The following is a 27,580-nucleotide window of genomic DNA, read 5'->3' on the forward strand; positions in this document are numbered from 1 at the left end:
ATTGCTAGTTTTTTTTAATATGTGCCATTCTCACTGGTGTAAGATGGTATCTCATTATAGTTTTGATTTGCATTTCCCTGATTACAAGTGAAGTTGAACATTTTTTCATATGCTTGTTGGCCATTTGAATTTCTTCTTTGGAGAAGTTTCTTTTTAGTTCTTCTGCCCATTTTTTGACTGGATTATTTTCTTTGTTTTTGTTGAGTCTCATCAGCTCTTTGCAGATTTTTGTGATCAGTCCTTTATCATTAGTGCTGGGTGCAAAAATTTTCTCCCAGTCAGTGGGGTTTCCCCTCATTTTGGTTATTGTCTCTTTTGCTGTGCAGAAGCTCTTTAATTTGATGTAGTCCCAGCTTTTCATCTTTGCCTTCACTATCACTGCTTTGTGTGATGTGTCTGTAAAGATGTCTTTGAGGTGCATGTCATGGAGTGTTTTGCCTATATTTCCTTCCATATATTTTATGGTTTCAGGTCTTAAGTCTAGTTCTTTTTTTTTAAAGATTTATTTTACTTATTTTATACAAGAATCGGGGTACAGGCCAGATGCACGGGATGGTGAGAGGACCCACCAGCTAGAGCGTGGAACAGAACAGGCAGACTTATGAAATACACTGCTGAGGGGAGCAGCGGGAGTGACAGGAGAGGTCTGCAGTGCCATGTGGGACCCTCGCCGGCCGGCTGGGATTGAACCTGCACTGCAGAGGCTGCAGACAGCTTCACAGTGTGGCGCTCAACCACCTATGCCACCAGGGGAGGCCCTTATGTCTAATTCTTTAATCCATTTTGAGTGGGGTTTTGTGAATGGTGTGAAGTAGTAGTCAAGTTCATTCTTCTGCATGTAGCAACCCAATTTTCCCAGCACCATTTGTTGAACAAACTTCCTTTGCTCCAGTGCATATTCTTTGCTCCTTTGTCAAAGATTAGTTGACCATAAATCTGTGGGTTTATATCTGGGTTTTCTATTCTGCCCCATTGGTCCATGTGTCTGTTCTTGTTCCAATACCATGCAGTTTTGATTATTATAGCTTTGCAATATAGTTTGAAATCTGGGAGAGTGATGCCTCCATTCCCTTCTTTTTTTTTTTTCCACAGGGTTTCAAATCCACCAATTTTCAATTCTTTTTCATAAAGGGGCAGATGCTGTTAATGCATGGACTTCACGCTCCTGAAGTGCAGCTGTCCATCTGCCAGGCCTAGCCCAGTTCTGTAAATGTGGACCCAAGTGAATGGTCCAGTCAGTCTCAGGTTAGGCTCTAGATTCCTCAGATGTGGAGAGCTGAGAGTCAGCATCTCAGAATGGACACGACCAACTCTAACCTATGCCCTTGCCTAGTTCAAGTCACCTCAAAGATCTCTAAAACCTTCTCATAGGCTCATATCAGTAAAATTAGTGATATTTTTAGATACCCCTGCAGGAGTCTAAAATCCAAGGAAGAAAAGCTTCCCAAAGAACTTTTACTTTCATAGTGGTTGAGTCCAGGCTAGACTGTGGTAGTGAGGAAAGGCACTGGATAAATTATGTCCTGTGGTCTATTTAAGCAGATGAATGTAGTTAAAATTATTTTTAATAATTTAAAGAAAGCAGAGAAAATAACATATGTAAAAAGTGAGTTAATTTTTCTCAGGAGTTTTTTATTAGTGCAATCATTTTCATCATTGTTATTAAAGATTATAGGATAAAATAAATAATTTTCCTAACATCTTAAAGGTTAGATATCAGGATGAAATAATTTCAGTTTTAATAAATTAAGAGTCCTACGATATGAGTACTGGGTAGATTCCACTGAAGAGGGTTAAAGTATTTCATATTATTCAATATTATAAGAGGTAAACTGTCAGGAAAACACATTAAAGCACACATTTTCCCAAACAAAAAGAAAGCAAATAGGTTTCATTCCAACCAAATGGCGTTTCAGGCAGGTAATTAGAGCTTATGGAAAACAAAACAAAAAACCAAGCAGCCACATCTCAGCATACATACATGTACAAGCTCAATTCAACCCATGTTCACCAAGTGCCTATCTAAGTCAGGTCCATCTTGGACCCCTAGTGGCAGGTGCTGGACAAGACCTGGGTCCTGGCCTCCAGAGATTCTCAGCCTGTCCTGGCATGAGAGGCACTTTCAAATGGACTGGCACCCAGGGCAGACTGTGACTATAAGAAAAGTCACAGCCTGCTGTGAGAACCCAGAGGTGAGAGGGGCCACTGCTACTGGAGAAGGCCATTGGGGAGGAGGTAACAAGAAGGGGCGCTGGGGGAGGGGAGGAGCCAGCAAGAGAGGTGTCCCAGAGGGTCAAGGACCTGCAGAAGCAAAGCATTTCTAAGGGGGAGAAGAATGTCATGTGAAGCAAAAGGTAAATGTACTCTTTGCTATTCAATTGTCTTTGCTCTCCTTGTCCTGAATCTGCCTGGAATGCTCCTGTAGTTATTATTCAGCTTTCTGCATCAGCTTCTTCATTGACCTCAAGTTAACACAGAAGTTGAAAAATTTAAGAAGTGGCAGGAAGAAGGAAGGTTTATTTAGGAACTGTGCATCTTTAAGACTAGATTTTGCTTGGGGAAGAAGCCTTTTGTACAAATGGCCTAAGCTGTTATGAATATGCATGTGAGAGGCCTGTGAAAATAAGGCTTACCAGGTCTGAAAAAGAGGGTCCTACCCAGAAACCTTTGTGACTGTGACCAAGTAAGAGTCTGAAAATAAGATACTTACCTGTTTGCCCTGCACTAATACATTAGTAATAGATGGGGCCAGGCTGTCCACTACTTTACTTAAAAGACTTGCTGCGCGGCGTACAACCGACCTGGGGGCAAAGAAGAGAGCAGGCCAGACATTGACAGATCTAAAAGATGATCAATGAATGGGGTTTCCGGTTAAGGGGTCTTAAAAATATGCACAATTAGATCCTGGCACAATAATTTGGGAGGAACATTGAGTGCAAGAAAGTAGACCTAGCAGTTGAAATTTCCTAGAATGCAGAGCCATCCAAAATTGGGGAGGGATCCCTCATCTTCACCTCTGCTACCAGCATGACCCCAAAAGCAATATTGGTGCCACTGTCAATTTGAAAAGAAAGAAAAAGGAGCCTAACTATTTATTTGATGGGGACTAAGGTAAGAATCAAGTGGGTAGTTTGATTTTGCATTGATATAATTTATGATTCAGTGTAGCACTGGTACATGCCACCTATTTCTACAGCCACATGAAGTCATATTTCTTTTGGTATTAGATAATTAAAAGCCTGGATTAGGGAAATCGCTTAGCATTCAATTTTAGGAAGTGCTAGAGTGAAATATCAGCATTTTTTTTCCTTGATAAAGTCAGAATGTTGAGGGACAAAATTCACACTGCTATCCTTTTACATTTCTGAAAGTCTCAGACTGTAGGGAGAACATATTTTTTTTAAAGCATATCACATGCAATAAATACGACATTTTTTTCTGCAAGCATTTAAAAATTCATGTGGAACTTTTGAATGGAGAAAAACAAGTAGGTTACAACTGTTTTCTTATATTTCAGGATATCCATGGTAGCTGACCTATAGAAAGTATTTATATTCTTTCATCTCAAAATAGAAAATTCAGTCAACAATTGTAAAGTTAGTGAACAAACACTTCCAATTTTTAGAGAAGCTTTCATCCACACACTATAAGACCAAAAGACAGGTTTAACCCTCAGGAATGCAAATAAGCCCACACATTTCAAGCAGTTTGAGCTTCCACATTCTGTGCATGTTACCTGTTTCCCATGTACCAGTAAAGTAGTAATGTGTGGGGCTATAGAGGAAGAAAATTTCTGGGTAAACGCAGCCCCATAGCGCACCGTCAACCTGGGTGTGTCAGTAGAAAGTCATAAAAGGGAAAATGCATTAAGGCGTTTGTTCTTTTTAAGCATAACAGTCAGCATTCTAAATGTTTGCTAGTTAATGGTTTATCTAATGTGCAAGTACAATATATAAAGAAAAAACTAGTTGGCTTAGCCAAAAATAAGATTACAGACCATACTTGTAACTAACTGGCTAAAGAAAGCAACATCTCTTGGCTGCAAGCCTTACTGTGCCAAGAATTTACAGTGAAAACTTGAGATTTAACCATAGGATTATTACATTATTTCTTCTGGGTCAGAATGGTATATTTAGATTAATTATAGAGCCAAAATACTGCTAAGAGATTGTTTTGTCTAGTCCCCTTATTTTAGAAATTAGAAACCTCAGACTCACTGAGGCTGAAGGGGTTCTTATGACATTGCTTGAGATTTTTTTTTCAGAATAAGATAAAAACAGATCATTAAGTATATATAAATATATATACATTCAAAGTGTTAGATTCTGCTAGTAAAACTGTTAGAATTGCTTCAAAATGCAGAGGGTCATGCATTTAGGCATACCTACTCCATTGTGAATTTAAACAATTTTATTTCAACTTACCAGAAAGTTTTTCAATCCCTAGAAAGAGACTACCTCTGTAGAACATATCAATTACTTTTTATGAAGTACCTATAAACTCTGGTATTCATTCAACTTAAGTGGCAGGAGAACTACCTTCTAAGTACATTACTTTGGCTTATGATTAAAAGAACCACTGGTCTCTTCATGGCCTTTCATAACAGAACACCTTTCCTGAACACAAAGCAGCAAAGCACCTTGCTGGGACAGAGGAGGTGCAGGGCAGGGAAGAGTCATTAGCATATCATTTCAGGAAATACTCTCCAGGTTCTATTCCTGTGGAGGTCTTTTTTTTTTTTTTTTTTTTAATATCTAGGAAAAGCCATGATACAATGGAATATAGGCAGAGCAAGTAGACAGTCATGGTACTGTAACCTCAACGTTTAGAAGAAAAATAAGGATAAATCTTTAAGATTAGTCCATTGGTATTGAATATGACAACACACAAAAAAAATAAAACACAGTGACAAGGACACCAATACGAACCAAAGCTTTTTGCTGCCAGCTCTTCTATAGACTCTCTCAATGTGATCAGATACGGTACCTAGACATTAGATAATAGAGTCTTTGTTGAAGTAAGTTTTAATTAAATGTATAACAATTATGTTCCTAAAAAAAAATCTGTGTCAATTTTCCACTTAGAATTGATACACTTATCCATTAGTGTTCTGAACTACCTGACATACTTAAATATGCAACCCAAACATCTAGCATGAATGTCACCAGCCCTTGGTACTGTTTAGTTTGAATATGTGATTTCGGTGAGTACTGTATTTCTTAAAATTTATTTTTATCTAATTAGATGTATCTAGAGCTTATAACACATAAAAATAAGTTATTTTAATTTACTGTAAAAAATTAAAAAACAATATATCAAATGAGCAAACACTGTAGACTCTGAGTACATATGGTTCTTCATTTGTTTGTTCAACAAAACTTTATTGAGACTGATATGTAGGTGAGCACTCCAATAAATACTAGTTCTCAAAAGACACCACTGGGCTACATTCTTTAGTCACAGTTTATTTGTGGTCTTGCCTCATGACTGGTTTGCCCATAAATGAACACATGACTGGACAGAGCAACCAAAAGCAAACAAGGGTAAAGAACAAATTTTTATAATTTTATCTTGAAGTTACTTTTATAGCTTTATAACAAACTGGATGAAATTACATTCAGACTCTGTAGATACTTAGGATTTTCAATGTATCATAAGGTTTTTACAGATTTAGTCTTTTCAAACATCTAAGTAAAAGATGTGTATTACTCCCAAATTTATAAAAGTTATTAAAAAGAGTTGCTTCATTATTTTCATTAGAAACTATTTTATGCACATTTCATTTTAAAGAATTATTAAAATAACTATTTTGAATTCTAAGTTCCCAATAAAATATCCATTTTTTAAAAATCCCATTGTTTTGAGGTATAAAATTCAATGAATAGCCTCAGTATGATTGGCATTCTGCTTATACTATCAAGACTACTAGAAAGATGATGAATTTTAACTGAAATCTGCCTAAAATCTGCCTTTGAACCAGTTAAGAAAATTAAGACTATTTAATTCATCTGTTTAATGCTCAAGAAGGTAAGCTGTTAGCTATAATAATGCAAAAAATAGATCTCAATTGAATAAACAATGAAGTATGGTTCACAGCAAAGCTACAAGTCTTATTAATTACACTGCTATTTATTAACTCAATTTCCATTCCTAACTAAACCAACATGTCCCTCTGGACAGGGGATTTTCAGATGAAGCAAAAACTGAGTAGCTAGACATCAAGTACTTGAAATGTATTCTGCATTATTCTGTACTATAAAACACCAGAAGCAGACCATGATATAGAATTCAAAGATTCCTTACAGTAGTAATTCAAGATACAAGTGTGGATTTCAGGAATAATTGGCTTTCATCCTTAAAGCAAAACAGACATGGACATGATTTGAAATGATTTAATCTTTGTTAACAATCTTTACAGCAGTTTTATTAAGTGCCATCTTCCATTCTAAATGGCTGCTACAGATCATGAGAGAACTAATCTTTATAGATATAATGATTCAATATTGTTCTTGAAAACTTCCATAAAATAAAACTGGAACAGAAACTGTCAATAAACAACTGTGGAGTCATCAGAGGTTAACTGTCATAGGGAGAATCCAGGCTCCAGCACCATTCAGATAATAAGAGAAACAATTAAGCATCACTGCATGAGAGCAATTTAGGAGTTCATACATCAGTCTATTCCACTCTAGGGGGTATGAATGAACATCTTCCATTTAAAAATAAGAAAAAAAAGGTTTAATGAGGAGAAAATAACTTGTAACATTTTGGTGGATATTCATTATGCATATTTGATATATGTTCAAGAACAGAGTGGTTTTATTATTTAAAATCTTCGCTTAGACTTGCACTCTTACCTTCCTTTGTGATGAAGTTGGGGCCTTCTCTTTTGAGCAGTATACCCAGCAAGATGGCTTGACTAGCCAGACAACTGCAGTCCTGAAATGTAAATCACTATGAGTAACTGGAATAAATTGGGGGCAAAGTTACTACAGGGGATAGATAAACATGAAACCACAAGATGGAAAGAGGAAATATTCTTTCCTGGAACTGAGGAAAGGCAAATATTATCAATATACTACCAAGCATAAGCTGACATTACATAACTATTTATTTTGAATACCTTGGAGACATATAGGGTAGACAGGTTGACTTCCTGGGGTAGCAGGATTTAATCAAATTTTTGAGGAAACAAAATAAACCATATTATCTTACAAACATTAATACTAAAGTGCCACTCTGTGTGATTTAGCCAAGTCATTTAACCACTGTCTTCCTGACATTACATTCTTAAGTGGAAGACCATGTGGCTATCAACCTACTGTGAAGAGATGGATAAAGGGGGAAAGAGATTGACAAAGAGGGAGAGGGAGAAAGAGAGGGGGAGAGAGAGAAATACATAGATTTATATAGACATATTATAAATCTATATAGACATAGATATAGACATATATTATAAATATGCTATATATGTCTATATATTAGGGCACAGTGCCATGTCGTTTACACCTACTACATCATACTCATACTTATGTAGATATATTGATAATGTCAATCAATAACAAGGACTAATGATGTCTGGCAGGACATGCTCACATTTGTATGATCCAATGGTATGTCACACTGTTTATAGTTCTACCACTAGACTTTTACTCCCCTGACAAGTACTATACTCTACCCCCACCCTCATCTTTAAAAATGCAAATAACCTTTGGGAAGATAAAACAGTAGATTTCTAACACAGCATTAATATGCATGTGGTCATAGGATTGCTTTCTTCAGTGACTGAAAGACTTAAAGAAAGCATTAGACCAAAAATGCAGGCAGAAGAGAAGATTCAGTTGGGGGAAAAGAGATCCTGAAAGAGGATCCAGACAACTCATGGGCAATTATCTTGATTTAATTTCTGTCACGGTCCATACAATACCTTTACATCCATGGTGACTCAACTCATCCCCACTCTTGAAGAATCTTTGAGGCATCCCTGATAATGTCAGACCATGAGAACAACCTGTTAGTTCTGCCCCATGTAGACAGGCTGTCTATCTCCAGGTTAATCGCTACCTTTTCTGAGAGGACAAATTATGGCTTGCCCCTGGGAGTTTCTGCTCTGCCAACCTCACTCAGGGACTGTGGGAATTTTTCTCACATTCAGTTTTTGAAGAATTTCGTGGGTAGGTCTGTTTTTCCATTCTGTGATCACGATATCCGGCTCCTGTTCCACTTCAGGAGCGTTGGGGGTGCTGCTTTGTCGTTTGACTTTTGAATGTTTGGGAAGATTTAGTTCTTCAAAACTCTTAAATTCTGGAACTCTAGAAATTAAAAGAAAAAATTCCAAATTTCCTGCACTTGTAATGTGAACTCGGGAAACATAATAATCACCCAAAGGGACTTACTCTTCCATGTCACTGATTCGTAGGAAGTCAAGTTGTTCTACCACAGCTCCAGAGATCAATGTCTGAAACATGATGGAAAAAACATTTACAGTTCTTCAGTTCATCAAGCTATACCCTTCGGATCTGCACATATGCTACTGTATAAGTACATAATACTTCAAAAAAAGAATTTATTTAAAAAATACACAAAACTCTTAAGCAGTTTTATTAAATTGAGAAAACACTGGCTAACAACAACTGCACATGATTCTGAGGTATAGCATTTTATTTATTTATTTAATTTTTTAATAATAGCTATCTTTTGTTTTAAGATTTATTTATTTATTTATACAAGCACTGGGTACGGTCAGAAGCACAGGAGGGTGAGAGAATTCACCAGAGCCAGAGCGGGGAACAGAACAGGCAGATTGATGAATTACATTGCTGAGGGGAGCAGCGGGGGCAGCAGGAGAGGTCTGTCACACCATGTGGGACCCTCACTGGCGGCCAGGGATCGAACCTGCACTGCAGAGGCTGCGGACAGTTTTTGCAGCCCAGTGCTCAACGGCTGTGTCACCAGGGGAGGCCCAGGGTAGCATTTTAAAATCAGATAGGTTTTCTGATTAGAAATAGAATATATTTCCCCCTGAAATAGAACAAACACATGAAGCTACAAGTTTTTATAGGTATAATTGTTCAATATTGTTCTTGAAAACTTCCAGAAAATAAAACTGGAAAGGAACTGTCAGTGGGAAAATCAGTCTGAGATGAACTATATTTTCTCCCTGTTCTTAGAATTGTGAACATTTACTTTGAAATTGGAAATGAAATTAGTACCTATTAAAATGTTTAAAAATATTTTGAAATAAAAAACATGATATACCAAAATTTTTTTGGAAAAGACTGTGAAATTGTACTTTGGATTCTGTTATTACAATGTATTTCAGTGCTATGCATGGATGGTAGACTGTCAAGTCTCTATTTTTCAGGCTCAAGAAGGTGATGATTATCCAGGCCAGAGCTTCTCTCCATTCCTGCAACCAATATTTGGCAATTGTATTTTCTAATAGTTCCTGATTATAGTTTGAGCAAACTAAATGAGGCTAAAATCTACAAGCATAGTTATTGTTTGTCAGTGGTTCATACTGAACAATATAAATGATAATGAATGGTAACCCCAATAATTTTTAGCAACATATGTGACTTCTAATTACCTGATGAATTGTCAGATAAAACTGAAAAATCGACTACATAAAAATCATAAATTATTATTTTAAAAGGCAATTTTTCAATCAAAATTATCTTACATTTATTACTTTCTCTGTTTTTCTCACTGCACATTTCAAATATGAAGCAACGGGATATAGGGAATGTTGTTCTTTCTGGCTAAGCACCCAGAGTTGTGCTGTTTTCTCTAGTGGAAATTTGTAACAAAGTAGATCATGAGCCAACAGCCACCACAAATGGCATGAGGGCTAAATGACCTGCAACTACACAAAAGGCCTTCTTCTACAATCTGAGTCACATGCAACTGACATGCACATTTTTATGTGAACCAGCATTCAGAGTCTTTGCTGGGTAGACAGCAGTGTTAAACACAATACAAGTTTACTGAGTGATACTGCCTAAGATGCAAGCTTACATCTACATCTTGCTGTTTAGTCAACTGTTTTTTTTGACAAATATTTATTGAACACCTACCCTATGTTAGGTACTATGCAAGATATTGTATGAACAAAATACACAAAATCCGTGCTCTCTTGAAATTGACCTTGGTGATGTATAGGAAATAGACAAAAACCAAACAAATCATATGTGTTAACTCAGATGATGAGAAGTTGAAGGAAGAAATAAGAAATGGAGGCAGTGACTTAGTCCAAGGTCTTTCAGATTTGTTCTTTCTCTCCTTCCTGGCCTGAGGTCTTTCCCACAACCATACTCTGTCAGATCCTCAGGCAGGCCAAGAAGTAAACTAGCATGATCCCCTCTTTGTATGTATTGGATCTGGAGGTACTAGAGTAGCACTGCATGTCATGAATCTAGCTTTGTTCAATTCAATTCAGATGTTAGTTGGGACCTAAAGAATAATCTAGAACCCAGGAAAAACACTGGGTCACAGTGGTCAAAACAAATTCTACTCGGAGAATGTAGATTACAGCAAACTGAGAAAGAAACTCCAGACATTTTTTAAAAGTAATTTATCCTTTTAACTGTAGTAACATTAGGTAATACCACCGTAGGGGAACTGCCAATAAATCATCCAATACCACCACCTTAGTCCTTTGTGTTTCCTTGCCTCTTTGTTCCTACTCCTCCAAATACTCCCTTTGGATGCTTTAGCTCCATAGTCACTTTTCAAAGTTAGATTTTAAGGTTGTCCTTTTCTGGTTCTTAGTTTGGCTCCTCTATACGCCACATATTAGTGATACCGTCTGGTATTATCTTATTCCTTGTGACTTATGTCACTTAGCATTCTCTCCTCCAACTCCCTCCATATTGCAGAAAATGCAATTGACAAGAGGGAAGGTATACCTAAGTTGTTTCTTGATGTGGCTCTATATTGCTATTTATTTCCCTCTTAGTACTGTGTTTGCTGCATACCATAAGTTTTGGAAAGTTGTGTCCTTGTTATCATTTGTTTTGAGGTATTTTTCAATTTCCTCCTGATTTCTTCCTTAACCCAGAGGTCCTTCAATAATACATTGTTCAATCTCCACATTTTATAGGATATCCCTGTTTTCTTTTGATAGTTGATTTCTAGTTTGATACCTTTATGATCCTAGAAGATACTAGGATTGATTTCAATCTTTTTGAATTTGTTGATATTTGTTTTGTGACCCAGGGTGTGGTCTAGTCTAGGGAATGTCCCATGTACATTGGAAAAGAATGTGTATTCTGATTTTGGGGGGAGCACTGCCCTGTAGATGTTTATTAGGTCCATATGTTCTAAATCTTTAATTAATGCTATCGTATCCCTGTTTATTTGCAGTCAAGTTGATCTGTCCACTGGTGAAAGTGGGGTATGAAGTCCCCAATACAAATATGTTTTTTTCCCTATATCTGCCTTTAGAGTTAGTAGTAGTTGCTTTATGTATTTTGGTACTTCTTTATTTGGTGAGCATATTTTGATGAGTGTTATGTGTTCTTGATGTATTGTTCCCTTAGTCATTAATATAGTGTCCCTCCATGTCTTTTATTAGCTTTTTTAATTGGAAACTAATTTTGTCTGAAAAATAATCCCAATCTTCTTTTGAGTCCTATGTGCTTGTAGAATTGTTTTTCATTCCTTTACTTTAAGCCTATGTTTGTCTTTGGAGCTTAGGTCTGTCTTCTGGATTCAGCAAATGTTGGATTCTGTTTCTTGATCTGACCATGCTTGGTGTATTTTAGACTCAGTGAGCAGGACAGTGTGGTTGAAGCAGAATAAGGAGAGAAGGGGAGAATGATAGAACTGAGGCCAGAGAAGGTGATCCGGATCAAGGATAGCATGTAAACCCCTGGAAGAACTTTGGTTTTCATCTTGTATGAGACAGGTCATTGGCGCCTTAGGATATATAATCTAATTGCCTTCTTAACAGACAGGATTAGAAGAAATTGGCAGACTACTGCAAATATTTAGGTGAGAAATGATAGCAGCTTGGACCATCAGGCTAGTGCTATTGGGCTCGTGAGTGAGGAAGTGATAGAAAGTGGTTAGGTTTTGGATTTAATGTGAGGGTAGAGAAAAAAATGGATTTGATACTAGCTTATAATGTAGGGTATGTAAGAATGAGTCTAGAATTATTAATTCTGTAAGCTTACAGTTAATACTGGGAACATAACAATTTTGATTTAATATTTTCTATTTTTATTAGCTTAACCACCCTAATATGCTAATTCAGCCCATAAAGTAAATGTTTAATTTGAGTTAACAGGGACATGCTAAATTTTATTAGCAATCTCTAGAGCTTTGATTAAAAAAATTCAATTGGTTGCTGAAACTGCTAAGTTTTGTTTTATATATTCATATTTATGATTATAAATATATATATAAGATTAACCAGTTTACATGGGGAGTGGAAAACAGGGCTGAGAAGCTACTGCTTGGAGAGATTTCCTGGGTAATGGAGCTGGGGAGGGAAACTGGACCACAGCTAAGGAAGTTTGAAAGGGCCTGAAATAAAACCCAAGAAAAGCACTGGGTGCCATTTTCATTTACTGTGTTAAAGAAAAGACATGGATTGAGGAGAGGGAAATAGGGGAGGTATTTAATGTGTTTAGAGTTTCAGTTTTATAAGATGAAAAGAGACTTACTTCCTGGTTAAAGACTGTATTCAAGAGAGAGCAGGAAATACAAAGATTAAACAATGGGTAAGTTGGGCCTCCCCTGGTGGCACAGGTGGTTGAGCGCCATGCTGTGAAGCTGTCCACAGCCTCTGCAGCGCTGGTTCAATCCTGGCCAGCCAGCAAGGGTCTCTCCTGTCACACCCGCTGCTCCCTTCAGCAGTGTATTTTGTCAGTCTGCCTGTTCTGTTCTCCGCTCTGTCTCTGGTGAATCCTCTCGCCCTCCCACGCATCTGGCCTGTTCCCTGGTTGTTGTATAAATAAATAAATAAATAAATCTTTAAAAAAAAATGGGTAAGTTAGGAATTATGCACAGCACAGTGGGAACAGCTGATTCTCTTCCTCCACACTGCTCTTGGGTCATGAGCAAAATGATGTCCCTAATCAGGAAGTTAAATGTTTGTTTTTTGGAGAATCTGAAGATCCCAGGGAAAAGAAAACCTCCAAATACCAAAAAGTGTCCTTGCCCCCAGACCATGTTGTAAATGAATCCAAAACTACAAGATCCTGGTTTCCAAACACACAGCTTCCTTAAGATGTATACATTCTTACTCAAATGCATACATTGTACAAAAATGAAAAATGGTGTAAAAAATATATAAAATAAAATAAAAAATGAATAGATGCTAAAAATTATCAGACATCGGATAAATGTCTCCAATATGAAAAGTAACCCCTGAAACAAAAGAAATCTTCAAGAGATAATACAGAGAGGAATTTTCAAAATTCTTTAGTTAACATTCTCAAAAAGATCAGACAAAATATAACATCTAGAAAATAAGAACAGGGTACTTTGAAAAATGAAAATTAAAAATAAAATAGCCAAACTACAAAAATCAGTGGAGAAGTTGCAAGGTAAATATAAAAGAAATTGCCCCAGTGGAAAAAGATTTCAAAAACTTAAATAACATTCAATCAAGTATGCAAAACACAAGAACCTGTGAATGAGTATATAAACCACCACTTACTTACATAGACTACTCTCTCTTACTCAGTATTGAGTACTTTCTACTTTATGAGGTGATCACGAATTTTATAAGAAATGATCCATTTAAGTTCACGATAGACTACAATCTATTTTTTTAATATCCTTGCTTATTTTTTCACAATATAGTATTTCTCCCCTCAGGTGTGGTCACCAAAGTTTTGCCACTGCCAAAGCACCCATAGTCCTCCACCGGAGTGCATTGTGGTCTCCTCCCCCTGCAGTTTATATGCTTCCCTTCTCCTACCCTCTATTTTCTCCTACCTTCCTGAACGACTCAGATCTATGGTCTGCTCTCAAGACTTGGTTTTAGAGTTTGTTTTCATCTGATCAGTTGCTTGATTTCTCTATATTCCATGTATAATTGAAAACCTCTGGTATTTCTTTCTCCTTTTGGCTTACTTCACTGAGAATATTTCCTTCCAGTTCTATCCATGTTGCCTCAAATGGCATGAGTTTCTAATTATTGAGTTGAATTCCATCGCATATATACACCATATCTTCATGATCCATTTGTCTGTTTTGAGGCATTTAGACTGTTTCCATTTCTTGGCTATTGTTAATAGTGCTTCTATAAGCATGGGAGTGCAGGTTTCATTTTGTATTTTTTGTATTTTTTAGATAGACACATAGAAGGGGGATTGCTGGGTCTTATGGCAGATTCATTTTTAGTCTTTTGACCAACAGTGTAATAGAGTTCCCTTTTCTCTACACCCTCACTTGGGCCATTCTCACAGGTATGAGGTGGTATCTCATTGTGTATTAGATTAGAATTTCCCTGAAGATAATTAATAATGAACTTTTTAAAATATGTCTGTTAGCCATCTTTATGTCTTCCTTGGAAAAGTGCCTATTTAGCTCTTGTACCCATTTTTTTTGATTGGGTTGTTTTCTTTTACTTGAGTTGTATAAGCTCTTTGTAGATCTTTGATATTAATACCTTTTCAGATGTACGGTTTGCAAATATTTTCTCCCATTCAGTAGGGAGTCACTTTGTTTTGACCACTGTCTCTATGACTGTGCAGGAGCTTTTTAGTTTGAAATAGTCCCAGTTTGTTTTCTCCTTTGTTTTCTTTGATGCTGGAGATCAGTCCACAAATATGTATCTGAAGTTTATGTCGTGGAGTACTTTGCTTATGTTTTCTTCTATTGATTTTACAGTTTCAGGTCTTACTACCAAGTCTTTTATCCATTTTGGGTTGAATTTCATGTATAATGTGAGACAACGATTTAGTTTTATTCTTCTCTATGTGGCATTCCAATTTTCTCAGCACCACTGGTTTGTTTTCCCAGCTTGTGACTGGTTTGTTCCTTGTTCTAATGTATAAACTTTTCCCTTCTCATATATCAGTTGCCCATAAATGTGTGGTTTTATTTCTGGGCTCTCAATTTGCATTGGTCTGTATGTCTATTTTCTAGTACCATGCTGTTTTAATTACTATGGCTTTTAGTATAGCTTGGAGTCTGGAAGTATGATACTGCCATTTTTCTTTTTTCTTAGGAGAACTTTGGCTATTTGGGGTCTTTTGTGGTTCCACATGAATTTCAGTAATCTTTGTCCTAGTTCTTTGCAGAATACCATTGTGTTGTTATTAAGATTGCATTGAATCTACAGATTGCTTTGGGTAGGATGGCCATTTTGACAGTGATGATTCTTCCTATCCATGAAATGGGGAATATCTTTTCATTTATTTGTGCCTTCCACTTATTTTAACAATGTTATATAGATTTCCTTGTATAGGTTTTTTACCTCCTTTGTTAGGTTTATTCCTAGGTATTTATTTATTTTTTTGGTGAGATTATAAATGGGATGATTTTCTTAATTTCTTCTTCTAGTTCATTATTTGTATATAGGAAGGTGACTGATTTTTGTGTAATGATGTTGTAACCTGACATTTTACTGGTTTATTGTTTCGATTAGTTTTTCTGTGGAGTCTTTGAGTTCTCCATGTTCATTATCATATCATCTGCAAATAATGATACTGTACTTTTGCTTTCCCAATTTAGATTCCTTTTATGTCTTTTTTTTTGCCTAATTGCTCTAGCTAGGTCTTTCAATACTGTGTTGAATAGCAGTGTTGAGAATGGACATCTTTGTCTTGTACTGATCTTAGTGGAAAGTATTTCAATTTTTCCCCATGAGAATGATACTATCTGTGGGTTTGTCATATAGGGCTTTTATTGTGTTAAGATTTGTTCCATATATCTTCCATTTTTCAAGGGTTATCATAATAAATGGCTGTTGAATCTTATTAAAAGCTTCCTTAGCATCTGTTGATATGACCATGTGTTTTTTGCTTTTCTTTTTGTTGATGTTTATTACATTGATTTATTTCCAGATGTTGAACCATCCTTGCAGTATATATCCCTCTTTGTCATGGGGTATAATCTTTTCAATACATCATTGGATTGGTTGGCTAAGATTTTATTGAGGATTTTTGCATTTGGTTTTGGCCTTAGATTTCTTTTTCTATGTTGTCTTTGGCTTTGGTATTAGTGTAATGTTGGCCTCATAAAATGTGTTTGGAACAATTCCTTCTTTCTTGATTTTTTTAAAAAGTCTGAGCAGAACAGGTATTAGTTTGCCTTTAAAGGCTTGGTAGAGGTGCAGCAGACCTCTCCTGACTCTCCCACTGCTCCCCTCAGCAGTGTACTTCGGTCAATCTGCCTGTTCTGTTCCCCACTCTGTCTCCGGTGAGTCCTCTTGCCCCCCGTATCTCTTATCTGTATCCCAGCTCTTGCATGCATAAATAAATAAATAAATATATTTTTAAAAAAGGTTTGGTAGAACTCACTTGTGAAGGCATCTGGTCCTGGACTTTTGTTTTTTAAGAGAGATTTGATTACTGTTTCAATTTCCTTGCGATTGTTCAGGTTTGCTATTTCTTTCCTATTCAGTCTTAGATGATTGTATAATTTTAAGAATCTGTCCGTTTTGTCTAGGTGTTGAATTTTTGCATATAAATATTCATAGTAACACTTTTTTATCTACTGGATTTATGCAATTTCTGTTGTAACTTCTTTCATTTTTGAATCTGTTTACTTGAGTTTTCTCCCTCTTTTTCTGTGTGAGCTTAACTAGAGGTTTATCTATTTTTTTGATTTTTTTCAAAGAACCAGTTTTTGGTTTCATTGATCTTTTGGACTGTTTTATTTCTATTTCTTTTATTTATGTTCTAATTTTTATTACTTCTTCCTCTTACCAGCTTTTGAACTTTTTTGGTCTTCTTTTTTTTAGTTCCTTGAGATAAGAGACAAGGTGATTTGTTTGGGCTCTTTCTGGTTTCTTGATGTAGGGCTGTATTGTCATACACTTCCCTCTTAGAATTGCTCTTGCTGTGTCCTATGTTTTCTGAAAAGTTGTGTCCTCATTATCATTTGTCTTGAGGTTGTTTTGATTTCTTCTTTGATATTCTCATTAATCCAGTGGCTATTCAGTAGTTCATTTGGTCTCCATGTACAAAATTATTTCCTTGTTTTCTTTAGATAGTTGATTTGTGAACAAATCAGAGTCAGAGAAGATAGTTGGTGTGATTTCAGTCTTCATTATATTGTTGATGCTCATTTGGTGACCAAGTATGACATCAATCCTGGAGAATAATTCATGTACACTTAAAAAAATGTGTATTAAGCTTTATGGGAGTGTTCTTCCCTGTAAATGTCTATTAGACCCATGGGGTCTAGTTCTTCGTTTAGGGTGATCATGTCCTTAACTATTTTCTGTCTCAATGATTTGTGCATTGGTGAAAGTGGGGTGTTAAAGTCTTCAACCACATATATATTTTCTCCAATGTCTATTTTCAGATTTGATAGTAATTGTCTGATGTATTTTGGTGTTCCTTCATTTGGTGAGTATATATTGATGAGTATTATGTCATCCCTTTGTATCACTCCCTTGATGACTGAATAGTGTTCATCACTGTCTTTTATTAACCTTTTAGTTGAAAGTCTATTTTGTCTGATATAAGTATGGCTCTATCTGCCTTCCTTTGGGTGTCATTGTTTGCAGAATTGTTTTCTATCCCTTTACCTTCAGTCTATGTTTATTTTTGGTATTCAATTGTGTTTCCTAGAGTCAGCAAAAGGTTGGATTTTGTTTCCTAATCCAATTAGATACCAAATGTCTTTTTATTGGTAAGTTCAGTTCATTGATGTTTACAGCAATTTTTGATATGTAAAGGTCTGTTACTGCCACTTTGTTCCTAGTCTTATGGTTCTATTTAATCCCTTATTCGGGTCTGTGTTCATTCCTCTTTGGTTTAAATCTTAGTTACTTTTAATATTTCTTGAAGGGGTGGTTTTATGGATGCAAATTCCATAGACTTTCTCTGAGAAAGTCCTTATTTCTCTCTCATACAGAAAGGAGAGCTTTGCAGGATAGAGTATTCTTGGCTGACATTTGTTTTTCTTGGAGGCTGCTGAATATATGTTGAATATGTCACTCCATTCTCTTCTTGCCCATAGTATTTATTTAGAGAAGACTGATGTTAGCCAAATTGGTATTCCTCTGTAGGTTATCTGTTTCTTCTCCCTCATAAGCGTCATTATTTTTTCCTTGTTTTAGATTCTTGGAAGCTTAACCACTATCTGTATTGCTGTAGTTTTCCTTTTATCTAGGTAGTCTAGTGTTCTTTTTGCTTCTTGCATTTCTATGTTCATTTCCTTTTTCAAGTTTGGGAAATTTTCTTCCACTATTTCTTTAAGTAGCATTTCAGGGCCTGCCCTGGTGGCACAGCAGTTGAGCACTGGGCTGCAAGGATGCCCACAGCCTCTGCAGCGCCAGTTCAATCCCCAGCCACTGGCAAGGGTCCCACATGGTGCACAGACCTCTCCTGCTGTGCCAGCTGCTCCCCTCAGCAGTGTGTTTCGTCAGTCTGCCTGTTCTGTTCCCCGCTGGCCCTGGTGAATTTTCTCACCCTCCTGTGCTTCTCACTGTACCCAGCGGTTGAGCGCTGGGTTGTGAAGCTTCCCGTGGCCTCTGCGGCGCTGGTTCCATCCCCGGCTGCTCCCCGGCCACTGGAGGAGGGTCCCACATGGCGCGCAGACCTCTCCTGCCGCCCGCTGCTCCCCTCAGCAGTGTACTTCGGTCCTTCTGCCTGCTCTGCTCCCCACTCTGGCTCTGGTGAATTCTCTCACCCTCCCACGCTTCTGACTGTACCCAGTGCATGTATAAACAAACAAACAAACAAACAAACAAATAAATAAATAAAATACGTGCCTCTTTAAAAAAAATGAATAAATAAATAAATAGTTTTTCATAGTTTTTCTCTCTCTCTTCTCCTTCTAGGATTCCTGTGATCCTTATATTGCCTTTACTCATGATGTCAGATAATTCTTGAAATGTTCCTTTTTTTCTTTTTTATTTATTTTTCTTTATGATAGACTACAATTCTATACAGTTTATGCTAAAGGTCATTAAAAGACATTAAGGTACAAAAGTGTGATTTCTGGTCTTGAAGAACTAGCCTTTAAAGTTTCTAAGACTTCAAAGTCTATAGAGATCTTGGAAAGAAGGCAGGTTAATTGTAAGCAGATAACATAGCATGAGCAGAGGGATAGAGACTCACAAAGTTCTGAACATAGTATTTGATTTATATGAGCTAAAGAATAATGAGTGTTTAGTAGGAGATAATTTTGAACAGAATAGCTGTTATGGCTAATAGAAAATCACATAGAGCTTCTGTTATTTAGATGTTGTGATTTTCTGAGTGGAACAAGGATTATCTCAGGTTAGCTATTACTGTGAAACAGTGAAAAGAACACTGGATCTAGGAACATGGCAACTTGTACCTGTACCTAGAAGCCCAAGATTATATAGTGGTCATTTCACCACTCTGCTCTCCAACTCACACAGATGCAGAATTGAACTTAGAAATGAGTTATTAAAGTCTAAATTCTGGCTGCATCATCACTATAATAGTTAAAGCATCAGATTAAAGGGATCAGATAATCTAAGATGGTGACATGGAAATAATGGAAAGATAGGTACAATATAAAATCTTAAGACAAAACCCTTAAATTGAACATATATTAAGAAACATATCTATATCTGTGAATTGTCTTGAAAACAAAAACACATTTATGATCAGAACACTACCTGTAGACGATCAACATGAACCTTGACTCCTCCAACGACTCCTTTTTTAAAAGCTGCCAGCATGTCTAATATAGGGTTAAATCGGCTACCTCTAAAAAAATACAAACAGATAAAGAAAATATGCATATAAACAACAAAATGAAAAAGGAGTAATCTAATCTAAGTGTCTTTCACATATGCAAAGCACCCTGCCACAATGTTGAGAGGGATAGAAAAAAATATAAGGAGGCCCTGCCTTCCAATAGGTTCAGAATGTTATTTGACAAACCTACCTTATATTGTCTTCCCGAATCAGAACAAGGAAAATTGGACGTCCATGCATTTTCCAGTATTGTTTAATGAATTGTAGTGCATTCTATCAAAACAATAATGAGTTAGGAATAATGTTACAATATCTGAACTGGTCAGGATGCTTAACCATTAATGGCAAAAAGTCAACAAAACTCATCTATAAAGATAATTCACACTCAAATCTTGGATAGTATAGACTACTTAGAGATAGAAATGTTCTAAGACACATAAGTGTACAAATATGAATACATACAAGTTAAGCTAGAAACCATTTTGATTTCAAGAACTTTGTTATTGAAAGTAATTGGGTCACACCTGTTTTAAGGCTTATTTTTGTAACCTAAAAAATATAGTTCAAGAATGGCCCCAGGGAGGGAACAAATCAACCTAAGGTGATCATCTAGAAGACTAGTTCTCACTCCACATTATTGTGGATTTATTATTAGGTAGAAGAGATTGGACTGGTAGAAGAAATTGGACTGAATGTATGGAGACCATCAGAGATGCAGAGATAGTTCTTTTTTGACTAATTTTCTACTGTCATAGAGATAATCATCATCATATCAAAGACATGTAAATACTTCACTTATGTGCCAGGCACTATTTTGAGGGTTTACATATATTAATACATTTAATTCTCAGAAAAGGCCAACATTACATAATTAGTGAGCTAAGTGGAGCTAAGATTTTAACAAACACAATCTGGCTGTAAATTTCATGTTCTAGATCATGACTCTAAGCTCACCTCAGATGGAAAAGGTGGAAAAGACTGTAACTAACTGGGTGTTATGAGTTGGTTGAAGTTTTACTTAGCATTTTTCATGAACAAAATTATTTTCCTAACTCTTGTTCAAGAAGAGATAAACTATTACTGTGATGAACATGGTTTCTAAATCAGTTCCCCTTCTGCTTTCATTAACTATATCTGTTCATTTCATTTGTAGAAAGGTATAATAGGCAAAGTCACACAATTTTATATAAAAGAGTCCATCTATTATTCTAATACTACTACTTCTAACTCTTTAAAGTTTCACTGATCTTGTTTGACTTTCAAGTTTTATTTTTAAAGATTTTATTTATTTATACATACAAGAACTGGGGTCTAGGCCAGAAGTGCAGGGGGTAAAGGGATTCACCAGAGACAGAGTGGGGAGTGGATCTACTAAAATACACTGCTAAGGGGAGCAATGGGTGAGATAGGAGAGGTTTGCTGCGCCATGTGGGTTACCTCCCTGGCCTGCCAGGGATCTAACTCATGCTGTTGTGGCTGGCGGCAGCGTGATAGTACCGAGACTTAACCCTTGTGCCACCAGGGAGGCCCCTGACTTTCATGTTTTACATGTTGTTATCCCAGTGTCCCAGACACCTAAGACTACTCATTTAATAACATGTGATAGGGCCTCCCCGGTGGCACAGCGGTTGAGCGCTAGGTTGCGAAGCTGCCCGCAGCCTCTGCAGCACAGGTTCGATCCCCGGCTGCTCCCCGGCCACCGGAGGAGGGTCCCACATGGCGCGCAGACCTCTCCTGCCACCCGCTGCTCCCCTCAGCAGTGTACTTTGGTCCTTCTGCCTGCTCTGCTCCCCGCTCTGACTCTGGTGAATTCTCTCACCCTCCCGCGCTTCTGACTGTACCCAGTGCATGTATAAACAAACAAAAACAAATAAATAAATGAATAAAATACATGCTCTTTAAAAAAATAAATTAAAAAAACATGATAAAACCAATAGAAAAATTCATCAAATAAAATGTGTTCTGAAGCTACCTTTATGTCATCTATCAGCAGTAAAACATCTTGAGACATGTAGAAGTCACTTAAGTCAAAGATGATAGGGTAACAAACCACAGTCTTTCCTAGAATGCGATAAATCTGTAAGGAATGAATGATTTTATAAAAATAAATACAAAACAGACCAAAGGCAAAGTAATAAAGACATAGTAACACAAGTCCTAATAAAAATTAGAAGTGAAGTTTATTTCTAAATAAGCTAATAAAATACCTTGTAAAACTTGTAAACTTTCTTAATATTAAGAAATTTTAGTTCCTTGGTTGAATCAGTATAATCAATATGCTAATAAACCTAAAGTAACCACCTTTATTATGATGAGAAAATATCTCTGAGTAAATTCTGTTATAATCAGGTATCTTACAACACTTAGAAATAATAAAGTGGTGAGATTCTTATTCATTCCTAGAAGAATGTGATATCATGTAAAACAATAAGATTTACTTATAGAAAGTAATAATTCAGCCCAAGAATATAACAAATGTGAACATGGATGCATAACAAGTCAACATCAGTTCAGTCTGTGGTATTATAGTCTGAACATTGCCCTACATGGAAATTTCATAAGCACCTTTGATGTACCAAGGCAGCCAATGGGTCTATCTGGCCTTCCGGAGAGTCCCAACTTTTCATTGATACCCAGATGGAAATAAGCCTGTAAAACATAAATTTGTAAAGCAGAGTGAGGCAGGAATCTGCTTTTTCTCTTTTGTTTTGCACCTTCCCACTATTGCCCGTTAATTCTAATGTTTCTAAAGAAAAAGGGTCAGGGAAACTTTTTTCAACAAGAAACTTGTGCAAAAGTAAACTAGCAATGAAGTTCAACTTAAATTTGAAGCACTGAGAGCTCTTATAGATAGATCTATATGACCATATTCTAAAATTTACAAACTCACAACTCACTTGGCTATACTCAGTTCACGAAAGAACCAGTTTGCTCATCTTCAATGCTATTATGCAGTGTGAGAATGTCTGCACAGTAGGTCAAACGTTACTACAGCACGTGGTATTTCAATCCAAACATTTCTCTATTAGGAAATTCACAAGGGGCTGTGATGTGCCATGTTGTTTATATTTCTTCAGCTATACTTAGGAAGGAAACTGTGTATTGTTTCCTTAACAGCTTTTTGACACGAATATTAGTCTAAAATAGATTTCCCCTTGCAAAGGTTGTAAACTGTTCTCCCAGGGAGTTTATATTTAAATCATTTTAAAAATATTTAAATCCTTAATCTTTCTGGAATTTATTTTTGTACTTGATAAGAGGTAGAAATCTAACCTAAATTTTCCTAAATGGAAAATAAATTGTTTCTACACAATCTACTGATTGTGATTTGAATTGATTTCAAATACCAGCCTCATTGTATACAAAATTAATGTCATTACCAGCACCCTCTGTTCATTCTGCTATGGCACACAAATATGACAGCTTAACTCTGATGTCTATTTTCCTTCTGCAGTGTGTTTTCCTAGAGAACAACATCCCTGAGCTGGCACTGTCTAACATAGAGCTGGTACTCAGGAAATACTTGATGGATAAATGAGGCAGCAACTGAATGTCCTCCTGAGCCACATGTGTTGTGAATATTGATTCTGGAACAGCAGTAGCTTTGGACAAAGTCAGCTGGCCAGGACAAGGGCTTTATAAGCATGAAGTTGCATCGCTGCCTTGAAGCTATCGTGCACAACACTAGATGGAGCCCCATCCCCGCAAATATTTTCAATTTTTCAGAAATAGATGCAAACCTAAACTACTTTCGATTTCCTCTTTTAGACTAATGATTATATTAATCTATCATACCTAGGTTAAAGTATACTGATCCTTGTAGGTTTCCTTTAATTACTACTCTATTACAGCAAAAGGATTTTCCTTCATTTTCTGAGTCAAGGTATAACAAGTCTATAAAATTAAGTAGATGGGTCTAAATTGTTCCCTTCATTTCAGGATGCAGACAATACCTGTCCCCCTGTTGAAAACACTGACACTACTTAAAACACTGAAACTAGTAATAACCAAATGGCCCAAAAGTACTTTACTGAATATTTGCACTATACTCAGATCTTCCATGAGGCAAGTCACAACACAATCATTAACTGCATGTACCAAAAGCTCTGCTCTCAGCTGTTCGTCCTCACATCCTCTTCAGTGGACTTAGAGAAGGTGCAGATTCTCAGAAGAGAAGGCTCAGTCATAGTCAAAAGAACACTGTATTAAACAAGATGTGTTTCAAAAGCAGCTAGCTGAAGCACAGAGACCATTGCCACCATCAGACTCTTCATCTTGACATGTGTACAGGTGGGCTCTTGGTCACAAATCCGTCTTTCGAGCCACACCACATACCAAACTGAAAACCATTTGTTAAGACCATCTTTAAAACAGTCAAATATACAATAAGACAGGATCTGTGACAAGTCTTCACCTTACTCTAACAGAGTGCTTCCCACCACATCTATGATTCCATAGCACCTTGCATAAACATCTACTTTGGTACTTTTCAAAGTGGGCAGTAATTAACTATTTTTCTGTCACACCACTAGACTCAGAGTCACTGAGAACAGGGACAGAGTCAGTTTACCTGAGTGCCCCACACAGTATTCTGACAGGACAGGTATTTGCTGAGGAATGAAAGAAGAAAATACCATATTCAAGTCATTTGGAGATGCTGATTTTTCAAATCTTGTATGTTGTCTACGAGAGTTATAGACTCACCTACCAAAACACAGTTGCTAATATAAATTATGTATAAAAGTCAGATTCAGGTTTATTTGCTTCGAGAGCAACTTGATCAAAGAACAGCCACCTTCATTACTATCTCTGGAGCTTTAGAGAGACCACGAAAGTGTGTCAGCAAACAGCCTGTGCCTGAGGGAGCAGCGCCAAGCTCCGGACCTCAGATCTCCTTCACCCTTGCTTCCTCTTCTCTTTGCCTTGTGGAGCCTCAGTTCCCTCTTGATCTCATTTACAACTTCTCTACCATAAAAAAAAAAACAAAACCCAGCTTCCCATCATTTACATCTTGATGTGATTTTAAGTGTTACCTACTCTAAGAATCCTTGCATCCAGCCTTACCTCTTTTTTGAGGGATGGCGTGAGAAGAGTTCTAAATTTATTAGAGAAGGTTTATGGGCTCTGGAAGAGCTGGAGCTCTGGGTCACCAGACCCCCAGAGTCTAGTTTTGTTGCCAATGCACGTGGTCCTGGCAGAGTGGCAGCAACTCTGAGGACCATGCAGAGTTGTCTCTCAGTCCTCTAAGCTTTTATTCTTTTTTGCAACATTAAGGCTTTGACCACAACCATTTTATCAACCTAATTGACAATTTTGATCACTTCAGAGACTGAGCACGTCTACCAAACACTGCAGCGTTTTCGCCAATGTTTTTAGCAATTGCCAAATAAAAATGCTAGTTTATGAATACTTAGTAGAAACTCACAATTTCCTACCCCCAATGAGAAGGAATATTCCTAAATATAAGCACTTTTGGATCCATCTGCACATCAGCACATGAAAATGGCCTCAAAAGTCACCTTTAAATGCCTTCCCAAATGGGCATGTAATGGTAACAAGATAAATTCAAATATTACCTTATAATTATTGGGGACCCAGAAAACCAAAGGGGTAGGAATATTTCAGATTTCAAATAGTAAGGCAAAATAAAAAGAGATGTAGTTATTACCGTCAAATGTTTAAGTTTCCTTAACAGTTAATAAAAAGAAAAATGAATAAATGTAAAGGTTAATTTTACATACAACTACTAAAATAAAGGCTAATTTGTTACTTAAGTGCTTAGTTTAGGTTAGTAATAGATATTTTAGCAAGGTGTAGGAGTCAACAACACCCATGAATATTATGTGTACACACACACTGCAGTTATCTTTTTAGTAACAATGACCGATAAAACAGGTTTTTCAATTTAATTAGAAATATTTCTATATTAATAATCCTATGTCAGAACTTAATTTTAACTATGCTTCTTCACTGTAAACTAGTACTTCTACAAAGGAGAAAGTAAAGCATAATCACTTACTTTCACAAGTTCCTGCTGAGCCCATATCTGAATGGGTTCTACCTGTTGAGGAGTTTGAGTTTGAATACCATATGTGTTGAGGAAAACTTGCAGGCTAAATAACAGAGGAAAAAAGAGAGACATTTTTTGACAATGTATTTATAGTTTGAAAAATGTGAAGGAGGAGGATAAGAGGGAAGAGATTATGCTAATTTGGGGCACTTTATTAATTTGCTGATGTGAGTGACATGCCATCTGCTTTGGAATCCAGAGGCCCTTGTGGGTTCTTCACAAAATATCAGATGGGCACTCTAGGGGTGGAAAAAGCAGGTAAGCACTGATTTTGGGAATCTCCATAATCGGTTTGCACTAATTTCTCAAAACTATACCCAAGCAGCATTGGCATTGGTCACAGTCTTTAATATTCACATCAACAAAATCAAAGTATTTAAAAATGAGCAGACTTATTTCTGGTACTTAAAGTGACATCAATGACCTTAATGACATTAAAGCCCTTTCAAGGGGCTTATGATATTAATATCTACTATCATACTCAATAGTATAGCATAAAGCAATCTGTTCCTCCCACCCCACTCCCCCACCTCCCACCAGGAACACGCCACCCATCTGGATTTCATACCGTTGGCTTTCTGCTACAAGTGCTACATGAACTACAAATCATTTTCCAGTGGGCCCTGCAATACCGAATAAGAGAAAAAGAAACACATGTTAAAAGATTTGGTCATCATCAACTACAATGAGAATAAAGAACAATATTAACCATCTCTAAGCAGTTCATTAAAATGATGGACACCAGCTGGCTCTATGCAATTGCTTCCTTTTCCTTGCTCTTCACTGCCTACTAATCAATTTGATGGTGCAGATAGAGTAATGGAACGCCAAGGAATGGAGAGTCATAAATCTTACTGCTACCAGGGGAACTAACCTGTCAGGGCTATTTTGAATGATGCATAAGAGTAGTTTGGAAATTGAGAGTCATTTTCCATCATTTAACACTGAAGGGAGGAGAAGGAACTAAAAAAAAAACCCAATTTATGTATTCTCTGTAAAAAAATTGTGAATTAAAATTGTTCATATATGTGACATTTTAACCACATAGAAGGCAATTACCTTTCTTGTTAGTCAATTTTCCTTTGGCGCCTTATATATCAAAATAACTTATTCTAATATATAGTTCCTATGGTAGAGAGAACTACCCAGTTGACTATATAATTAACACTATGTTCATTAATACAAGCTGTTGGGTTTAATAGTTCTAATCAAAGATAATGTTGGATATTTGCTACTCTTTTTTGTGTGGAAAAGATTTACCATTAACATATATTATACATTGTTAAAATGAACCCAATTTTTAGTCTGTATATAATTAACAGAGAACATTAAGACAAACCAATAAATTAGAGTGTAAGGAAGCTCCAAAAATACTGATCAAATATAATATCTTTATAGTAATGAATCCAACATTCCCAATAATATGTTGTAAAATGCTTGATTTACCATCAGTCAGTTCCTCTCTGTGGTAGTTAATATGCACTAGAATTTATGTATGATGGAAGGCAAGAAACACTAGGACACATATATCAGCAGTAAATATCATACAATCAAAGGAATGGTTCCCAGAATTGTCATGAAAACGCCATTTCAGGCAGACTTCCATGTGATTTAAATGAATATTTTAGAGAAAATATGGTGTAACAAT

The 27,580-nt window shown here is 36.5% G+C and overlaps 2 protein-coding genes across 2 annotated transcripts in view; one reads left to right on the forward strand and one right to left on the reverse strand.

The window, feature by feature from the left end:
- Nucleotides 1-1,197, forward strand: part of ITFG1 (integrin alpha FG-GAP repeat containing 1) — a 199,685-nt gene extending 198,488 nt beyond the window's left edge. The window contains 1 exon segment of the mRNA XM_037518077.1: nucleotides 1,093-1,197. Coding sequence (XP_037373974.1) covers nucleotides 1,093-1,197 — 105 coding nt within the window.
- A 536-nt stretch (nucleotides 1,198-1,733) lies between these two features.
- LOC119249176 (phosphorylase b kinase regulatory subunit beta-like) lies at nucleotides 1,734-26,529 on the reverse strand. The gene is made up of 11 exons (XM_037516323.2): nucleotides 26,501-26,529; nucleotides 25,882-25,975; nucleotides 22,428-22,511; nucleotides 21,835-21,939; nucleotides 20,053-20,135; nucleotides 19,781-19,871; nucleotides 8,397-8,458; nucleotides 8,150-8,312; nucleotides 6,858-6,939; nucleotides 4,929-4,986; nucleotides 1,734-2,801 (listed from the first exon to the last, which is right to left on the reverse strand). The coding sequence occupies exons 4-11, from the start codon at nucleotides 21,871-21,873 to the stop codon at nucleotides 2,654-2,656; spliced, it is 726 nt and encodes a 241-aa protein (XP_037372220.1). The 5' UTR covers nucleotides 21,874-21,939; nucleotides 22,428-22,511; nucleotides 25,882-25,975; nucleotides 26,501-26,529; the 3' UTR covers nucleotides 1,734-2,653.
- Nucleotides 26,530-27,580: the final 1,051 nt, after the last annotated feature.

This window comes from Talpa occidentalis, unplaced genomic scaffold (genome assembly GCF_014898055.3).
Source record: "Talpa occidentalis isolate TD23 unplaced genomic scaffold, MPIMG_talOcc4v2.1 talOcc4.17, whole genome shotgun sequence".
Lineage (NCBI taxonomy): Eukaryota > Metazoa > Chordata > Mammalia > Eulipotyphla > Talpidae > Talpa > Talpa occidentalis.